General features: G+C 39.4%; 1 protein-coding gene across 2 annotated transcripts in view; it reads right to left on the bottom strand.

Moving 5' to 3' along the window:
- The window catches only part of LOC121509664 (ADP-ribosylation factor-like protein 15), a 130594-nt gene that overhangs the window by 9787 nt on the left and 101348 nt on the right, over window positions 1-19459 (bottom strand). The window contains exon 5 of one of the 2 annotated variants that reach the window (XM_041787230.1): window positions 7948-8141. The exons of the other annotated variant lie outside the window; for it this stretch is intronic. Within the exon in view, the coding sequence (XP_041643164.1) occupies window positions 7995-8141 (147 nt within the window). The 3' untranslated portion in view covers window positions 7948-7994. Of the gene's footprint in view, window positions 1-7947; window positions 8142-19459 lie in introns of those variants that run through there. 2 annotated transcript variants of the gene reach the window in all.

Raw genomic sequence — 19459 nt, 5'->3', positions numbered from 1 at the left:
TTAATAGGCATGTTCAGGATTATCTGATAGCACGACTTGCTGTGGTTCAATGGCCCTGCGCTTTTGTTCACATATTTGGGAAATCTGAAGTCAGTTCTAACGTTCTTGCAGAAGTTAACAGCAAAGCCAGATGGTACAGATGCAGGTTTTTTGGAAAGACTCCTACAGCAGATCAGTATCGTAAAAGAAAGTTAAATGACCTGCCCTGTCAACTCTCAATTTCTCATCTAGGGGAGGTTTTTCTTCTATTTTGTTTAGTCTGGTTTTTGTAGTTGCCTCAGGTTACAAGAAAAATATCGAAACTAAATTCAATAATATCAAATAATATTAATAATCTCTTCCTGTTCAAGTAATTAGATCATAACAAGAAGAGAAGGCACTGTTTACTGGAGAAGAGTTTGCCTTTCAGCCATGTTTAGAAAAGCCAAACCCTAAATAGAAGCTGATGAAAAGACTCACTCAAACAGATAAGTTATCCTCCAAACACTGCTGTCCTGCAGGCAACTATCAAAACGCCTCTGCAGAGCAAGGAGAGCTTTACTCAGTAAACTCAGCTGAGAACCAGTGAAATCAGCCTTGAGGTTTTCACTTGGATAAACTTCAGCAGGGATCCACTTTCAACCAAAATAACATCCGTTGTTGAAAGTGTTCTTTGGAACATGTGTGCATAAGAAAACTACATGGACAGGCAACAGAAAGTGGCACACAGTAGGGCTGGGAAATATTGGAGTTTTAAAATATATCTGCACATTTACAAACAAGACATACTGTAAGACAACACTGATTATAATGATGTAAATAATAAAATACTAGGCCTAATACTCAGTAAAAAGAGGGTTTACAGTAAGAACCACAAACAGTAACATGCTTACTGACGACAAGGTATTCTATTTGAAACGTTAAATCCAAATAAGTAATCATCCTTTAATCCATTTCATTTAATGCAAAATCATTTCTGTTAGTTGTGAAGTTCTTGTGATATTGATGGTGATCTTGAACACCCAATATTGGTTCATTTATTGTTTCAAATCATGAAAAATTACAGGCAAACCATAATATACGCTCTCAATTGCACAAATATGTGGGCAAAATTCAAAATTGTGTGGAACTGTTAACAGTGCTCACTCTTTGGTTGAAATATGTCTGTAGATCTTAAAATTTCTGTAATTTTTGACAACCATTTGTAGTTTTTGTAAGAAAACCAAAATCAAGGTACTGACTTGTATCACCATTAAACTACAGCGGGGGGGTTCTAAAACTTTTCGGGGCCAGGGACCCCTTACAGAGCAGACCCCCACATAACCCTTGCGCTGGTTAAACATATGCTAACTGCCATTTGTACTCCTAGTTGCTGTATTTTAAACTCTTCAACCTAAAAACAAGCTCTTGTCCTGTTAAGTGTGGCTTCGTACTTTTTGCAATCCTTTGAGCAGCCAAATAAGAGGGTCCCTGTGCTTTTTCTTGTGCTTTCTTTATGTGTGAAGAGTAATACATTTACGTGTTATCTTACAATGATATGTGAGTTTTTATTGGCCCAAAGCTGAATTATGTAGGAGTCATTGGTTTAGTACAGTTGTTTTGTGATGCTGTGGTCCCTATATGTATTTATTTGACTTTTAATTACATGACATTACTTAAATAATTTATTTTGAATTAATTGCGGACCTCCAAGCTGTGGCTCACGAACCCCCAGGGGTTCCCTGACCCCAGTTTGAGAACCACTGAGCTAAAGAACATCAGAATATGAATTTGGCCCATACTACCCATCCCTAATATAAACATCTTTGTACATATATTTGTTTGGCATTATCAGTACATTCTTCATACATTATTTGCTTTAAAACACCTGTCTCAGCCACTCAGACGAAGACATGGCCTCCAGTGCCCTTGTCTTGTTTTGCACTATGACCATCTCTACCCTACTTTACCATCAAGTGTCAAGTGCTTCAACACACAAACAAGCTTTTTAACTGGAGAAGGGCGCATTAGGGGGCCTCTGAACCGGGGAAAGTGGTATACTCAAATATCCAAGACAATCAATTACACCATCCCTTGACATGTTGGCCCCTGTGAAACTATCAGTCACTTGGAAAGTGTCCCACACTGGCAACTTCATTGAAATGGGAGGTAATGGGAGATCCACTTACCATATAATAGATATGTCTTTGTTTGCTTTTCCGGCTCACCTAAAGAGCCTTAAAGACAAGAGAAAGCCTGGAGGTCCCCAGGAGTGAAACACTTGGGAAGCCTTTGAAAAAACAAACATTGCACCACAAACTGTGGGGGGTGTATAATGCAAGAGCCCACTGGCCTGTGAGTAAAGCCTAAAGCCTATTTAAGCCAGGCAGTAACACGTTGGGCAATGGACCCACACTTTCCCATCTAAGGGGATTACTGTCCCTGAGCCTAACCAAAGGTATATAATGGCCTGATCACCTGTTAAGTGAAAGAATTAGCTGTAGGTGAGGCACATGACACCATCAACTTTGTGTCCTGATACCTGAATTATGGAAATAATGGCCTCTTTTGTTGGGACAGTGAGAAGGCTGTAGAGCACAGAGAAACAAGAGTGATATTTAGGGTTGTCCTGATCAACACTTTTGGCCGTCGATCCCGATTTTTTAATACTGAATATCTGCCGATACAGAGTCCCAATCCGATATTCATAATTACTTAGATTAGAGTTTCAATTGTTCTGTTTACAAAAATAACTGAAGTAAAAAGAATAACTACTAGATGTCTATAACGTATTCCATTGAAATTAGTACAGCCAACATTATTGTACAAAACAAAATCACATTTCTACTCAAAATGGTGTATTAGCTCTGTTTCACTTTAATAATCCATCAGTAAACAAAGTTACATATTAACTTGACTATATTATGATGGCAGGGCATAGTGTGGGTCTGAAAGCTCAAGATGACGAAAACCCAAATTCTCCACCACAGAGATGGGATGGTTGTCCAAAGCGATGAATTCAACCACTTTTTCTGTTATCTTTTTTAGGGATGTACCAATCCACTTTTTTTCAGCTCCGATCAGATTCTGATAAATATGTGCCGATACTGATTCTGATTCTAATATACATACATATACATATATATACATACATATACATATATATATATACATATATATATATATATATATATATATATATATATATATATATACATACATATACATACATATACATATATATATATATATATATATGTATATATATATACATACATATACATACATATATATATATATATATATATATATGTATATATATATACATACATATACATATATACATATATATATATATATATATATATATTTATTTTAACAATTATTATTGTTGGTATAATGTGTGAGGTTACATGAGGCTGTAGTAAACCACCCAGCTCCTCTTATTAAAAAGCAAACAGAAAAAAACAAACAAACAAAAAAAAAACAAAATGAACTGAATTTAAATGTATTCCAAACAAATTTATTTGAACTACTACTAAAAAAGAAATATCAACATTATCCAAAAAACGGCTTGAAATCCCTGTCTAGAATGCTCTTTAATGAACCTCCCGCCACTAGAGACCGCTGTAGCTTCAGTTAATGGCCGCAGCCTTCCTCTCTGACCCTTCACCGGATGTAAACAATGATAAGCTCGGCAGTGGCTAAGCTGTTAGCGTATAGTAGGAAGACCGCAGTATGGCAGTTTTCCAAAGTAGTAAATGGAAATAAAGTGGTATGTCGGCTGTTGAGGGTTATGCTCATGTATGAATACTCACCCAAAGAGAAAAGAGGCCAAATATCAAAGCACGATATTTATCTGCAAAGAGGAACGAAGGCGGGCGGCGCTAGCTTTCGATACTAGCCACACTGTAGAGAGTATTATCAGGCTAACGTCACACCCTCTCTTCTTTGTGTTCTCTCATCTTTAGACTAGTTTTGACTTTTCTAAATATAGATTTACATTTAATCGACTAGGTAATTATACAGCTAAGAACATCCTAACTAATACTAGCTCAGTTACACACAGACTGTCCCGTGTTAGACTGCGGTGCATTTATGGTCTACCGCAAACTGTAGGATGGATTTGGATCGGTCACTTGGATCAGCGTCGTCAGTCAGATATCCGATCTATTAATTACGTCTTTATCGGACCCAATACCGATATTGGATCGGATCGGTCCCATTCCTAATCTTTTTTACCTTATCTCTCTCTTGAGGGTACTTGTCTGTTCTCTTAAAGTCCAGAGGTTGTTGCTTCGGTGAAGCTGCCTGTTGCTAAAGTGAAGTCAACACAAGGTTTCCGCTACATGTAATTGATCGTGGCGCACCGCCACGCCGAAATAAAAGCCGCCATGCCTTCAGAATTACGATCTTTTTTTTTCAGATGTTAAAAATGTAAATAAATAAATGGATCCATATAAACATATCGTCTATATTTCCGCACATTTTTGAACCATAATAAGAGTTTGAAACTGTAATCATGAAATGTGACACTGCTCTGTAACTTCCTCAACTTCCTGTCTGTTGTCACACACAGACGGCTGATAAACTTTAATTTTGTTAGTTTAGTACTTCCCTGATTATAACCTGATGATTAGCAGTAAACCTGTGTAGATATATTCATCATCAACCGTGTCTCATGATGGAGATGAGACGCTAGCGATCTTAAAAGAGCTTATTGTCGTAAAAACTGCGGATCTTTAGCTTCGTTTCTGTTATGATACAAGACTGGATAAAAACAACAGGGATGGACCGTCAGGCTCCTGTCAGGAGCTGTTGGGTGGGTGTCTGTGTGTGTGTGACAGACTTGGGGAGAGCCAGTTTGTGTGTCCGTCTGTGAGTGCGGGTCGGTCTGACAACAAGCATGAACGAACTAACGTTAGCTTGTTGAATATAAGAGTGATAAATGTGTATAAGTTATCATAATATCAACAACTTTAATAGGCTGAGGCTTACCTGTGGTTCCTCTGGGATGAAATAATTGCAAGAGGACATAATAAAAGCAGAATCCCACTACAAGAGTCTTTCATTTAAATCATATCCCCAGGCTGTTGTCATTAGTATGATCTTAAAATGTTTTTGTATGTTTGTAAGGAGGGAGGTAAAGTAAAGGCATAAAAAATATCATTTCCATTTTGGAAAGTTTTGAGTGTGTTTATTCTGTGGCATGTCCAAGCTATCTAATTTAACAGAACCAAAAAAAAGTTGTTTTCAGAACATAGACATTTAAACTCTTAACATTATTTGATAGCTTTGGAATATCCACGTTCAATTTTTAGTTAAGGGACCCTAATCATATGTTATTTGTAAAAGTCGTGACTATATGTTATGTTAAAATTTCTGGGGTCCGAGTGTGTGGGGGGAGGGTCAGGCAAAGCCCTCTCCCACAGTTTCAAAAAATCCTGGAGGAAACCCTGTAACGTATTCAGCTGCATGTTTAGTTTGGAGACGACGGATCACATTTTTAGTGTTTACCGCTGCTACCAGCTCCTGAAATGGTCATATTACAGATGCTGCAAGTGGCAACTGGACTGTTTTCACTCTCATGTTTAAAGTTTTTCCACACCGCTGACATTTTAAACACAGGAACGCTAATGTTGCTACTGGTGCTTTGTTGTGTTACTGATGCGTTTACAGCCTGTTGTAAATTGTTCCCTGTTTACAACAGCTGACGTAAATGATTGGCTGGGCTGATCAGATCAAAGTGCCGGTCTCCGATCAATTAAAAATGCTTATATTGGCTCCGATCCGATACATACGATTGGGATCAGGACATCCCTGATGATATTCTTAGCATGGTTCCTAAACCAAACTAAATTTCAGTTCAGCATTTTTTTCCACATGCTCATCCTTGCAGAAGATGTCAGTGTTCTCTCTCTCAGTGGTGAAATCTGTGGTTAGCATTACAGGTAGGGTTGTTTTTCCTAAAGATTCTTTTTTGGGGGTTTTGCCTTTATTTTGATAGGAAAGCTGAAGAAAGACAGGAAATATGGGGAGAGAGAGTAGGGGAAGACATGCATCAAACAGTACCAGGATCTGGAATCATTTCTAAAACCAGCATACCTACGACTCTAGCCTCTGTGTACGGACACCTGCTCTGCCAACTGAGCTAACGCGGCACCTAGGTCGGTTGACTTTGGAGTAAACAAAGCAGGAAAAGCTGAATGTGATGCTTTGAGAAATCTCCAAACAACTCCATATCATCTCTATAAAACATATGTTGATTTCTTTATGATTCTTTACTCATTTTCAAAAATGCTGGCTTGGCATTCAATTGAATTCAGTTGGCTAAGAGAATTTAACATCCACAGGGGAATTTAATGCAAGGTGCACAGTTGGCACAGTTGAAAATCTTGATGTTTCTTATGAAGTAGGTGCTGAGCCAGATACAGATGAATAAAATACAGTGGTTACTCGGTGCATCTAGAAGTATGAAAAACCAGAACCTTGCAGCAGGGCTTGAAAAACATCAAGAAACTATGTCATCAGCAAAATACAACACAGGAGCCATAAACTAAAAGTTCAAGCATTAGATAAGGGAGTTGGGGAAAAGCAGAAGATATGGACTTTCAGCCCAGTTTCTTTTGCTGTGGAAACGATCCAGACTTAGCCAGCACGTAAAAGTGTTAAGACCACCCTGGACCCTGGCCATAGTTTTAGAACTGTTGGACCAGTGGTTTCAACAGGCAGCAAATTAAGTCCCAAGTCCTTATGTCACAGGGCAAAAACTGAGCTGCCTTTAGATTTACTGTCCTGTTCCACTCAGATGGGACCATGGGTGTCCCTAAGGCTCAGCTCAGTGCAGGTTCAAAGTGATAACTCGAGGTGCACTTCTCTTCAAAGCCAAGTGACCACTGCCAGATCAGAGCCGTCCCCAAAGGTGCTGTAAATCTAAGCAAGACTGCACAGGGAACATTCTTCCCAGCCCTTGCAGTTGCACAGAGGCATTTATTCTTATTTTTCTCGTAGCAGATCAAATGATTTCCAAAAACACTGGCTGCTGCTACCAGGGTAAATGATCCATGCCTCAAAACTGGTAGTGACAACTGCAGATGCAGTATGTGTTTCCAGAACACAGTTATACAACCTTAAAACTTAGTAAACAGGGTTGGGTGACAATTCACTAAAGTTTATCCACTTTATCTACCCAATCATTCTCATTAGTGTCACGATAAAGCTTCTAACCAGATTGTTATCTCTACAAGATCAGTTATCCAGACAATCTGGGAACAAATGGATTCTGACTTGAACTGGAATCAGACACATAAAACAAGGGAAACACCATTACAAGGTTATTATAGTTAACTAAATAACTAAAACTAAAATGTGAAAATCATCTTAGTTAACTGAAACTAAAAAACTATAGCCTAAACTATGCGTAACCAAATAAACGAAAAATGAACAAAAACTGTATAGTGCACTTACAGAACTAACTAAAATAAAATAAAAATAGAGACAAAGTATACTTAGTTTTAGTCTTTGACACAACCATACTGACTTGCACCTATACCCAAGCCTGGGGAGTGTAAAATGACCTGAATTGATTGGTTAAGACAGTCATAGTTTTTTTTATGTTTTGAGTTGTATTTAAACATCACCTTTAAATAAATAAACAAGTGAAGAGTAGCCTGTTTGAATATGTTTTTTAATATGTATGATATTCACTCAGCCCTGACATGTATCTGAAAAAACTAAAACTAATAAAAACTAAAATAAAATGAAGCATGTTTGCGAAATAAAAACTAAACTAACATACCAGCAGTTAAAACTAAAACAAAACTGAAATTGAACATAGAAAGTGAAAACGAATTACAAATAACTAATGAAAAATCCAGAACTATTTTAACCTTGCACCGTTGATACCATTTTCCTGAAAAAGATTATTTAACCTGATGCATTCAATTTCTGTTACATCATAACATCTTGAAGTGCATTCCTCTATGGATCAGAACCCTGGCAGAGATCAAGAACTGTAGGTCAGAGACCTGGTCATGTTACAGTCTAGGGGGATAAATGACATTTTCTGTAGTCAGAATGCAAGCTTGAGGCACAAGGGAAGAAAAACATCCGTCTTCTTGAGAAGGTTGGAAGTAATTGGCAGATTCAGTGGCTGGAACATGGCCCCTTCCCCAGGGGTTGACCTGGTGGACACCAAGCAAAGTCTGTGAGGGCACAATATCTGGGTTGTGTGTGTAGAGGGGGAGTCTAGGTGCCCATGTTTGCCTTGCTTTATTACAGATTTACAGTAACTCAATTTATTAAAGGCCAAGAGCTCCCTGACAAGGAACATCTGGTGTGTGGGACTTGAACGGGTGAGCTGGCGTCCTGCCCATGCTCCCCGCTGCAGGGGCCAATGCGCCAGCACCTTCCCTCAAGCCCGCCCTCCCACTCTCTGAGCCTCTTGTGAAAGGAGCCGCCTTGCTGTAGCAGCCCACACAGAGGGCCCTCAAAGCCCAGGGGGTCCATTACAAGCCACCCCTCCTCCTCCGGGACCCCCATATTGGGACCCTCCACCTCTTTCACTCTAGGGCCCCCCTTTCACGCTCCAGTCCTGACAGTTGACCAGCTTTAAAGCTGCTGCAGGCCCCTGCTTCAGCACACAGCACGCGGCATTACTATCAAAATGCTCCCCTTTAGACCATGCATCAAGTTGGAGTCTACAAACACTCACGCACATTCTCACTCTCAAACAAGCTGCAGAGCCATCAGATTTGAAATCCAAGGTTCCTGTTTCTTCTTACCTTTTCTGTCTTACATACACTTTCCCTTTGTGTTCATGCTTGTGTATATTTTGTGTATGTCCTGTAAAACACTCCCTGAGGTTTCTTCCCATAGAAGTCAACAGAGCTGACAAATGGGACAAAAGTCCAAATCAGACAAAAAAAAAAACAGTCAAGAAAGATTGCGTGTCAGGTTGCCCTTCAGTTATATGTGAGTATATCCTGACACAGCCTCTTGGCAAGTGCACCAATTTTATGGATCAAAATTGTGCTCAACCATGCTGTTCCTATTAGATGATATTGATGTTATAGCAGTCATACTGACTCATAATTCTGGTGCTGACTACAAAAGTATCCAAAATTTAGTGTTTAAGCCTGCTAATTGCATTCATCCCTATTCAAGACCAATCTGACTGGTATCTGTTACAACTGTTTCAAGTTTCAAGCTGCATCCAATTGGTTTTAATCATCACCATGATATCAGGAGTGCACGGTCAATGCTGTGAAAAAGCCTGAGCAAATGCTCCCAGCTTCAGCATTTACAAATATATTCATTTCACAACTGTGGAAAATAGTTATCCAGTGTGTTCCTTATCTTTTAGTTAATTGTGGGTACTTGAGAAATGAGAACAAAAGAGACTAAAATTTGTCTTTCTTAACTGTTACGTAAAGCCTGGAGAAAACTTTTTCAGGAGAGCCACATTTGTAAAACATTGTTATGCCATCAAGGAAACTTAGAAAAAAATCATTAGTCATTTTGTTTTTTTGTCAAAAGGGTAAGTTTCAATGGACAAAAAACTCCATGGAGGAGAACCCCCAGAGATTCCCAGTGTTTGATCCCTGTGAGTCAGCAATGGAACCTGGGGGTCAAATCGCATGCTGAATAGGCTTTTCGGAAGTCTTGTCCCGGCTAGTGGCGGCCGGTCATCCAACCCCGCTTGACCAGCAGACAAAGGCAGGGCACTGACCACAATCAGGAAGGGGGGGGTGTCTTTTCTCCTCCAATAGAGAGCCCAGCCCTGAATAAGGTCTGGCTGGCTGAATTGTGCTCCACTCTGATTTTGAGAGTGAGGACCCAGTGGGGTCAGGGTTCAGCAGCATTTGATGTGGGAAAAGGCGAGCACAGTGCCCACACAACCTGCCGACTGCCCTCTCACCCACGGTGCCCCTTAACCTCCTAAAGGGATGGACCACCAGCCCAGGACTGACAGGATGAGAGACGCAGTATGGGTGGGAAAAGGAAAAAAAAGCAGAGGTGAAAGTGGGTGGGAGGGTTGGATATACAAAGATGTAAGAGAGATAAACCATCAAAGAAATGCAGAGTTCCTAAGTAGCTTCACATATTGCGCTTTGAGGATCTAGCAAACGTTCTCCAGAGGGTAATCAATACGTGTTGCTTAGTGCTTTCCCAGCCATCCCCTCCCAAGGTGGGACTGATGAAGCACTAGGTGGTTACTGTAAGATCTCTCCTGACACTGGGGGTCCGCCGTCCTTGAATGTGCAATCACTCAAATGTTACTGATGCAAGCAGAGGTCATAGGCACCATGCAGATGTATGCTACAGAATCCTTGAAAGTGACTTACCATTTAGAAAACAACAGTTATATTTACAAGCAAAAACATCTGGACACAACTCCCTTTAGCAGTGAATTCTGACACAAAGCCACCTGGTAAAACTGCATTGTACTATAACTGTGTTCCTCTTCCAGATATATTACCCCACACTGTGACTCTGTCCTGTTTTCTAATGTGACTAACTAATGGGACTGACAGTTGTGTTTAATAGACTTCTTAGGACAGCTTTAACACTCCTGTGCTCTTAACATATTATTAGAAAGAAGTAATACTTATGGCATCACTTGCACTACCTTGGGGAAATATAAATGATAAAAACTCCAAACCTGACAGGCTGAAGCAGCTTTAAAACATCTGTATTTAGTTACATTATTAAGTGATTAAATAAACCGTTGGAATGCAATCACAAGGTAGAGTGTTACGCAAGATTGAAAGGCAGATAGCTTGAGTGTAACAGTTTAACGTTTGGCTGAAAAATCAAGCTGCCAGTGCTTTGTTTTACCAGGGGCGACAGAGTCACTGACTGCACATGGCAGAAACACTGGCTGGGAGGAGATACCTCTTAAAAAACGATCACGCACTGCTTTAAATGGACTGTCACACTTCAGAGTGCCTGAAAGCACACCTCATTGACTGACCTGAAAGAAGACAAAACACTCAGGCAACAAAGTATGCTGCATCAGGGAGTGGGATTTGTTTGAAATGCCATCTCAGAGGAAAAATCCTCCACATAGTGTAATATTGTTGATGAACAGTATGATCTTTACTTAAATAGTTTACAATTGAACATGTCTGCAAGAGCAAAGCCTTTGTTGTTTTGTTGACAGTGTTTTCCGACTTTACACCAGATATTTTGCTTAAGTACATAAAAGCTGTTATCTTTCAAATTCCTGCCAGCTGATTAAAACTGATTTCCCAACACAACAGTCTGTTTGTGCAAAGTAAAACAACAAAGACCACAATTATGACAGGCATGCGTTAATCAGTTAGCTGCCAAACAGGAAGTTAAAAATTACTCATTAAAGTGAACATCAAACGAGTGCACTCTGGCACTGGTATTTGTATTTCATATAAAGAGACAGCCCTCTTTTTTAACAGTTTACACCTTGTAAGGAAAAAGAAACAAGGTAGATTTATTCTAGTTTAATGCTAACAATAGAGCCCTGTCATTCATACATAGAGTACATGCAGACATTGCTATGAATTTAGGGGAAGACTTGACAGCAAAGGGAAAAGGACTTGCACATCTGCTCCCATACCAAGTTGAGCTTTCATTACATTGGCACACTGCGGTCATTGTGTTTATATAATCCGTCCATAGAGCCGCTTTACAATCGTTTACAAATGAGGGACAGGGCTCAGCAAGGTCACCTGCTCCTCATCCGTTTTTCCACTGTAGCCAGCAACTCACAAGTCAGGGGCTGAGGGTGGGGGGCGGGGAGGGTTGGTTGCTGACTGGCTTCAGTCTAGACGGCTCAATACGCGGTTGACTTTTTAAACCCGCTTGTCTGGAAAAAAGAGCAGACGTGAGGTAAGAGGGGGAGAGCTGCAGCAAAGTGGCGGTGGTGCATTTTGACAGGGCTGGGCTCACTACGAGCAGAGAGAGAAAGAGAGAGGGGATGAGAAGAAATAAAAGGGTAAGGGAGGTAGAAAGAGAACAGACTGAGGAACAGGAACAGACATTGAGAGTGAGACAGACATGAGAGTTGCTATCGGAGAGAGGTATCTGAGTCGCTGGCTGTGGCTCCATTGTCAAGGTCAGTGAGCTGCCGAGTAAAAAGTCAAGCCACCTGACCCCCCTGTCTGCTGTCCTGCTGTTCATCCTCTGTCCTTCCCCTCACTTTCTCCATCAGCCTCCTCTGCTCATTCAGCATACACAGGGAGACTTATCACTGACACCACATACACCTTAAAGTTACCCCATCTTTATACAAAAGATATTTTACAATATGAAATTTGTAGTTCATTAATGTGATTACAGAGATCAAACCAGGCGTATGTGATACTGCCAAGCATCTGATCTCTTCGATTTTTCTCCAAAACATTTCTAAAAATAATGACAACAGTATGGTGTCCTCCCTCCTGACACTTTTACTAAACTGCACCAGAAATCTTCATGTAACAGCTGGAAGTTTAAAGCTCATTCTTCTTCTTAATAAGAAAATTGCAGAACTCAAAAATGTCCCTTGAAATGCTGACTGTACCCAACGTCCAGCCTATATCTTCTCGATCTTTAGCTGTCTAGCTGATAAAAAATATTTGACACTGCACAATGATGTCATCTTTACAAGACTGGCAATGCGCCCTTTTAGAAGTCCTTTTAATTATTATTCTGCTAGGAGAGAAGAAGAAAAATTGTATTGGCACTCTTCTACTTTTGCAACATTACTTCACTCTAAAAAGGCAAAAGCAAACGGCTAAAGGATACTGACATCTGCTGAATGATCTGACAGGACTGCAGCAAACTGTTACTGATTGTCTGGTGGCTCTCAAAGCTTACTACTTATGATTAAATCTAGATGGGCAGACTTAGAGAGGTTAGAGCTCACAGCCTGCCCTTCTGATGATTAAGCACTGACTGGAGCTTATTCCGGCGATGAGGTATGTGTAGAAACAAAGGGCAAGCCAACGCATCAGTGACATGCTGTGCAGTGTTGAGCAAAGCATCACTATTGTCGTGAGCATCAGCCTTTGCTCTCAGTAAAAAAAAAAACATCCATGACAATTAAAAAACAAGCCCAGTGAAGAGAGAACACACCCATGAGGATGCATAACTTGTTGATAATCAATCAACAGACATGTTACATTAGATCATCCACTGTAGCACCCCTCACTCATGACTGACTCAAAACTTTACTTTTGCAAAGGGCTGTGCTGGCGTCACTTCATAGGCAGCTGTCAAAGTTGTGTGAAAATAGCTATTCCAGTGAGAGACTGACATAAATATTTTTGAATGAAGTTGAGATGTTCTTGTTTTTCATACAATATCATTTGGCTCACTGTCCTGCTACGTAAAAGCTGTCCCCTCTTCTGCAAATGTTAACTGGACATATTTAAGTTCTAGTTCAAATAAAACCAGAAAAGCACTCAGAGAGCGCAGACCTCCGCCATTAGCCCTATCTCCTGATAGTGAAGAATTCTTCAAAAACATTCCTGGATCCAGACAGTGATGCGGATCACTCCCAAAATCTAATTCGCCGATTACTTCCTCCCCAGTGGGGTGGAGACACGGTGAGGCAAAGCATTGGCTTTGCTACGTGTGGAAGTCATGGCAGAGGGTGAATATTCCTCTATTCCTCCCAGCATTGTGAGTATTCTCGCTCCAATTTGCTGTCTTTCTCTCTGTTACACTCCGACTCATCTCCTCGACCGGGCGGATGTCTTTCAAACTCTATAAACTCCAAAACGTTGAATAAGTTACTCATGTCCACCATCTCCTGGTGTAAAGTGGTAACAGCACAGACCACTGCCATTAGCCCTATCTCCCAATAGTACAGAATCCTTAAAAAAATTCCTGGATCCAGATGGTGATCCGGATCAATCCCAAAATCTAATCAGTTCTTCCTTATGCCATTTTTGACATTTCCTGAAAATTTCATGAAAATCCGTCCGTGACTTTTTGAGTTATGTTGCTAACAAACGAACAAACAAACGTACAAACCCACCCCATCACATAATCTCCTTGGCGGAGGTAACAATAAAAAAAAACAATATTACAATAAATCATGTATTATTTTAATGTATTCTAGTTTAGATATTAACACAATTAGCACAAAAAGTAAGGAAATTTGTGTTTGGTACATTATTTCATTGTTGTAACAATGCTTCTTGGCAATAAATCTTATACTGCTGGAAAGCCTGTTGGTTTCCCTTTCCAATGGTGCTACGTTTGTAAGGAACATGCATCTGTGGGATGAGCAGCAGAGCTGAGTATGTGGGTTGCACCCATGAAAAATTTGCCAAATCTTCTCTGCCAATGCCAGACCACTTATTCTGTCATTGACTCTGGTGTGGTGGATTGGATGATTGAAGTATGAAGAAACAAGACATATTGGCAATTAAACAATTCATTCATTTAACAAACAGGAGCCCCAGAAGGGGGTGGAAGAACCATACACAGACATGACAGCCTGGTAGCTCCTCCTCATGCTGGTCACCAGCCTGGTCACACACTGCTGTGGGATGGCATCCCATTCTTCAACCACCTTTTCTGCAAGTCAGCCAGTGTGGTTGTGTTGGTCACTCTGGCATGAACAGCATACCCAAGCTGGTTAAGTGTTTAATGGGGTTGAGTTCAGGACTCTTCTCCATTCAATAGCTCTGGAGGTAGACTATTTTTCAAAATTTTAATGGGCACAACCCATTCAGCTCTACTGCTCATCCCACAAACGCATGATCCTTACAAATATGACACAATTTAAAAGGGAATTAAGAGGGCTTTACAACAGTATTTTTAAGATATGTTGCTAAGTACACTTGTTACAACAAATAAATAACACACCAAACACAAATTTCTGTACTTTTGTGCCAAATGTAGTTAGTTTTACACATTATGAGTTTTTTTTAATGCTAATTTTAAGTTAATTTTTGAGACTGGATTTGTTTTGTCTTCTTCTGCACCACAAAAATGCAAATCTTAGCAACAGCATTTGTCTGCTTTTAGTCCGAAGTATCTTAAAGTAATTATATGAAAAGTGAATGAAAATAATACGTTTAGACAAACATCATATTTTGAGATGTTGAAAATGAGTCTTGCATTGATAGTATTAAGTATTTTATCTGTAAGTATCAATATCTGACAATGGGATGAGCTAATTTTACTTGAGTGTCTTAAAAATGAGACGGCTGTATCTTCCTTAATTAGTAGGTCATCTCATTGAAAGAAATATAACAAGCACAATTAAGTTTCCCAATCAATGCTTTTTTTTTAATCATATGTAGAGCAGGCCTTCCTTTTTTGTATTACATCTTGAACAAGAAGTTTATCAGATTTTGTTGGATAAATGTGGCTTAAATTATGCATAATGAAACACTTTGAACTAAAAAAATAGAAATCAACAAAATGGAAATAGACACTTTCTTGGATATGAGATTTAGGGTATTCGTATTCCTAGAAATTACCTGGTTAAATGAAATTCTGAATAATAAGATAACATAATTTTCAAATTGCTGAAAGGATTTCTAAAATGAAATTAATAGTCTTTTATCAATTAACAAGGTGGTATGTCAAAATATTTTCAAAAGTGAACAATTGGTCTGAAAACTAACTTGGAAATGTGAGTGATTTTCCACTTTTATCCTGTTGATTATTCTAAATGAGCTGGCAATAATAAGACATTTCCACTCAGTAATGACGCAAGTGCAAGGTATTGTCAGGGTGATCTTATCAAGTATGTTGGAGCCATTTGGTAGGGATGTTGCTCACACTGTGTTGTTTCCTTCTTAAGTTTCATTGATTGGCCCTTACCTGTGCCTCATCTTGTTCACAACCAATCAGCAGCCTCGGGGGAATTTAGAGCCACCAGCGTCACAGGCCAAAATGACACACACACCATGTGCCAGACATTTGACGAAAGTTGCAGACACTATGCGCCACATGAGTCATGAGCACAGCCACCACCCAATGTGTGCCAAGGCCTGCAAGTTCACCATGTGCAAAATGTGACAGAGGACAGTGGTTGACTAGTTTATTTTCCGACTCAGACTTTTCACAACAAAGTTTGATCAAAAGTTAGATTTACTTAGTGCAATTCCATATGACTGCAATGAACTCTGAAAACAGAAATACTTCTTTGTATACTTTGAGCTGAAAGGGTCTTTCACAGCTGAACACAGCAGCATGAGCACAATTTTATTCTGATGATTGCTCAATTCAACATTCAGCATTTAGAACTGTAACCTAATCTTAATGGGTAAGTGAATTTGGCAGTCAAAATGTTTTGTAAGCTACCATTCATACTTGTATAAGATAATTAGAGTTAGAGATTAGAGAGCTGCTTTTTAATAAGTCAGCAGATACATTCAATGAAATGTATGTATAGAAATTCCTGTAATTCCATGGTTATCAAAGCATGATTTATATATACTGTCTGTCATTAGCTCGGACTCAACATGAATCATTTTGAAAGCCTCCATCTTAACAAATTATCTGTTTTGATCATAACTGCCAGAAATTGTGCCAACAATTATGAGGAAACTTTTGACATTTAGATTAGAGCAGTGCTCGATATGTTAAAGATGTACAGAGGACAAGCAAGATACAGCATGTGCTCTGCTCCATAAGCTGTGCAGGATATGACCTGTAGCAATCCATTACTTTTTTGGCAACATGAACTACCCAAGTGCGGCATGCTAAGCAAATATATCAGGTAAGTAATGGCTAAGAACAAGTGGTCTTTTGGTTGAAACTGCCTGGATTTTGTCCATTTTTTTCAGAATTCTTTGAAACGAATTTCAGTTCTTTTAGAGTTCTATCTATTACAGCAGCACTATGTTTGATCAATTTCTTTATTAACTACTCGTTACGTGCTTGTTTTGATCTGGTGATGTCACCATACGACAGTGGGGAATGACACCGCCCCTCACACAGAGCAGTTCATGTCAGCACAGTCTTGTTGTTCGCGGATATCACTGCCTTAATTGAAAGTTAAGTCAGTTAAATGCTGTCTTTTGTTCGTTGTGAGGTAAATTTCCCAAATCTATCAGCCACAGCTGCCTATGGATCATTCAAAATATCAGAGATTTGAGCCAGAAAACAGACTTTGTCTCTACTTTGGACCAGAGCCAGGCAGCTGCGCTCTGATTGCAAAGGTCAACGTAAGGTCAAGGGACAGGTTGATAGCATGCTTTACTCCCTTCAGATTGTAGCATTTTTAAATCTGAGAGGGTTGTGTTTCTCCTGCGTGAGACAGGCCCACACCGTCCTAGAGCAGATTTTAGTGCCTCAGTTTTCATGATTTTGAAGCTTAAAATCTTGTAAACCTAGAGATGTTGTATTTGACTGAAATTTGACCTACTGGTTCATAACACAATGACCTGTCATACAGCAAACCTATAAACAGATTTATTTTCACTTTACAGGGTCTTTAAGTGTAAAGGAGAAAACAGAGCACTGTGCAGAGAAAATATTTGGGAGTAAACTCTTGGACATGAGCTACATGTAAGCAAAGCCATGTCTGTGTTCTCCTCCTGTGAGTGTGGGGGCTGAGAAGAACATGTGATCTGTACGAACTGCAGCACCCGCAAACAGATAGAGGGACAAATTGAGTGGACTGAGTGAGATCAAGCAAAATTTATCCATTTAAATCAAATGAGGGAGGATCAGGATTTAAAGTCAGTAAACAGTGATGAGCAGACCATTACATGATCAGAGTGAGAGTAGTCTCCAGTTGATAGTGTTTGTATTCTCCAGTGGGTCACTGAGTCAAACACAAGTCTAAACTAAAAGAGTTGATTATACTAGCACTTCATTGAGATTTCCGTTAGGAACACAAACTGTCACTGACTGACAGAGCTATGCCAGGAAGCTTAAAATCATTATCACCCGTTTTAAGGATCTTAGAAACCTGTTTAAAGAAATACTCTGAATGTATGTTAAACAAAAGAAAACAAAGAAGGTGTTTGTGACATATGGAAGTTAGACTCTTGACAATGTTTTTCTGTGTTTTTCTGCAACCAGCAAACAGGGCTTTGAGTCCATTAAGTGTATAACATTTATATCGACCAACTGTCATCAGATTAATCAGGTATTCATGAAAGATGAGAAAGAGCTCTTCTCTGGTGTAGGAAAAAATTACATCAGAATAATTAAGACGCCTTTACTGTGGAGAGTAAATAAGTATGTTTGGATAAGATTCAAACAAAGATAAATTAATTAAAGTTATATGAAATTACAGTAGATAAGGCATAGTTCGCTAAGTGAGCAATATTCTGGTAGCTGGAACTGCTCCTAAACTGCAGCACAAAGAGCTGTTCATCCATCTGACAGAACAATGTTCATGTTTCTTTACATTCAGCCTGCAGCTCTGACTGTTCACATCAGTTGGACTAAAAATCTTCATCACCTGCATCTTAACTAATGCTTCTAATACATATTACTTATTAAGGTGCTTTATAGTGGTGCCAGTTCATCAGTAGATTGGTTATAACACTCAACCTAAGTACAATCCAGAGTTACTCTGTGTTTTTTATTTTATAAAGTACTTTCTACTTTTCCATCTCCCTTGAGGAATACACTTTCAACTCCACTACATTTATTTGCTAACCATGTTCACTCTGCATATGTTCAACTTTAAATGTGAATTTAAAGAACAATGAACTGTTCTACTGCACGTTATTAAAACATCTAAGGGGTTAAAAAGTTAACTTAACATTTGAATGCAACAAAATCGATGACCTGCATACATGCAACTGCATCAACAGTAATGTAGCAGTGTAACATTTAATCATCTACCAGTCATTTGTCATTTTAAACCCTCAGTACTTGCATATTTCAGCTTGTTTTTATGTATTTGTATCTCACAGTGGTTTTCTTTTGGTGGTATTTTAATTAAAGTTGAATCTCAAACTTCCGAGACTTTTGTGTTGAAGTGATTCCTCTGGAGGTGTGAGCAACAATCTGGTGTGCATGTCAGGTAAACAATAACAGCCCATCAGCACCCCTGCGTCACTTCAAAAGGCCTCAATTACAAGAGATCATTACACATAAATGTTTCCGTTAAACATGCCATTGTCCGGATGTATTCAGTTTTCAGCAGTAATTGTCTGAGGTGGAAAGCCATCCTCTCCATTGTTAGTGAATGGCAGTGTACTTCCACAGGAGAAAACCGGTTCTATCTTTCCACAGGCTGGGATTACCAAAGAAAAGAGAAAAACAATATCATAAATTTTGTATAGTGGAAAGCCCCTTCTGCACAACAGATACCAAAGAGTCATTTAAATAGAGTAGGTAGGGTAACACATTTAAATGCTTTGGCAAATCAAAGATTTCTGTCCTTTTCCCCTAATAAAAGAAAAGGACCCTGTTTCTGTGTTTGCATTCCTGGAAAGCAGAGTCACAACAGTTTTCTTCTGGAAACTGTGACAGAGCAGCTTCAGAGCTTGAGAAGGTGTCAACAATGAGGACCAGCCATGCTGCAGGGTGCATGCATTAGGCAAAGACCATG

Source organism: Cheilinus undulatus, linkage group 5 (genome assembly GCF_018320785.1).
Source record: "Cheilinus undulatus linkage group 5, ASM1832078v1, whole genome shotgun sequence".
NCBI classification, from domain to species: Eukaryota; Metazoa; Chordata; class Actinopteri; order Labriformes; family Labridae; genus Cheilinus; species Cheilinus undulatus.
Note: the sequence above shows the minus strand (reverse complement) of the source record. Positions and strands in the feature narration are given on the sequence as shown.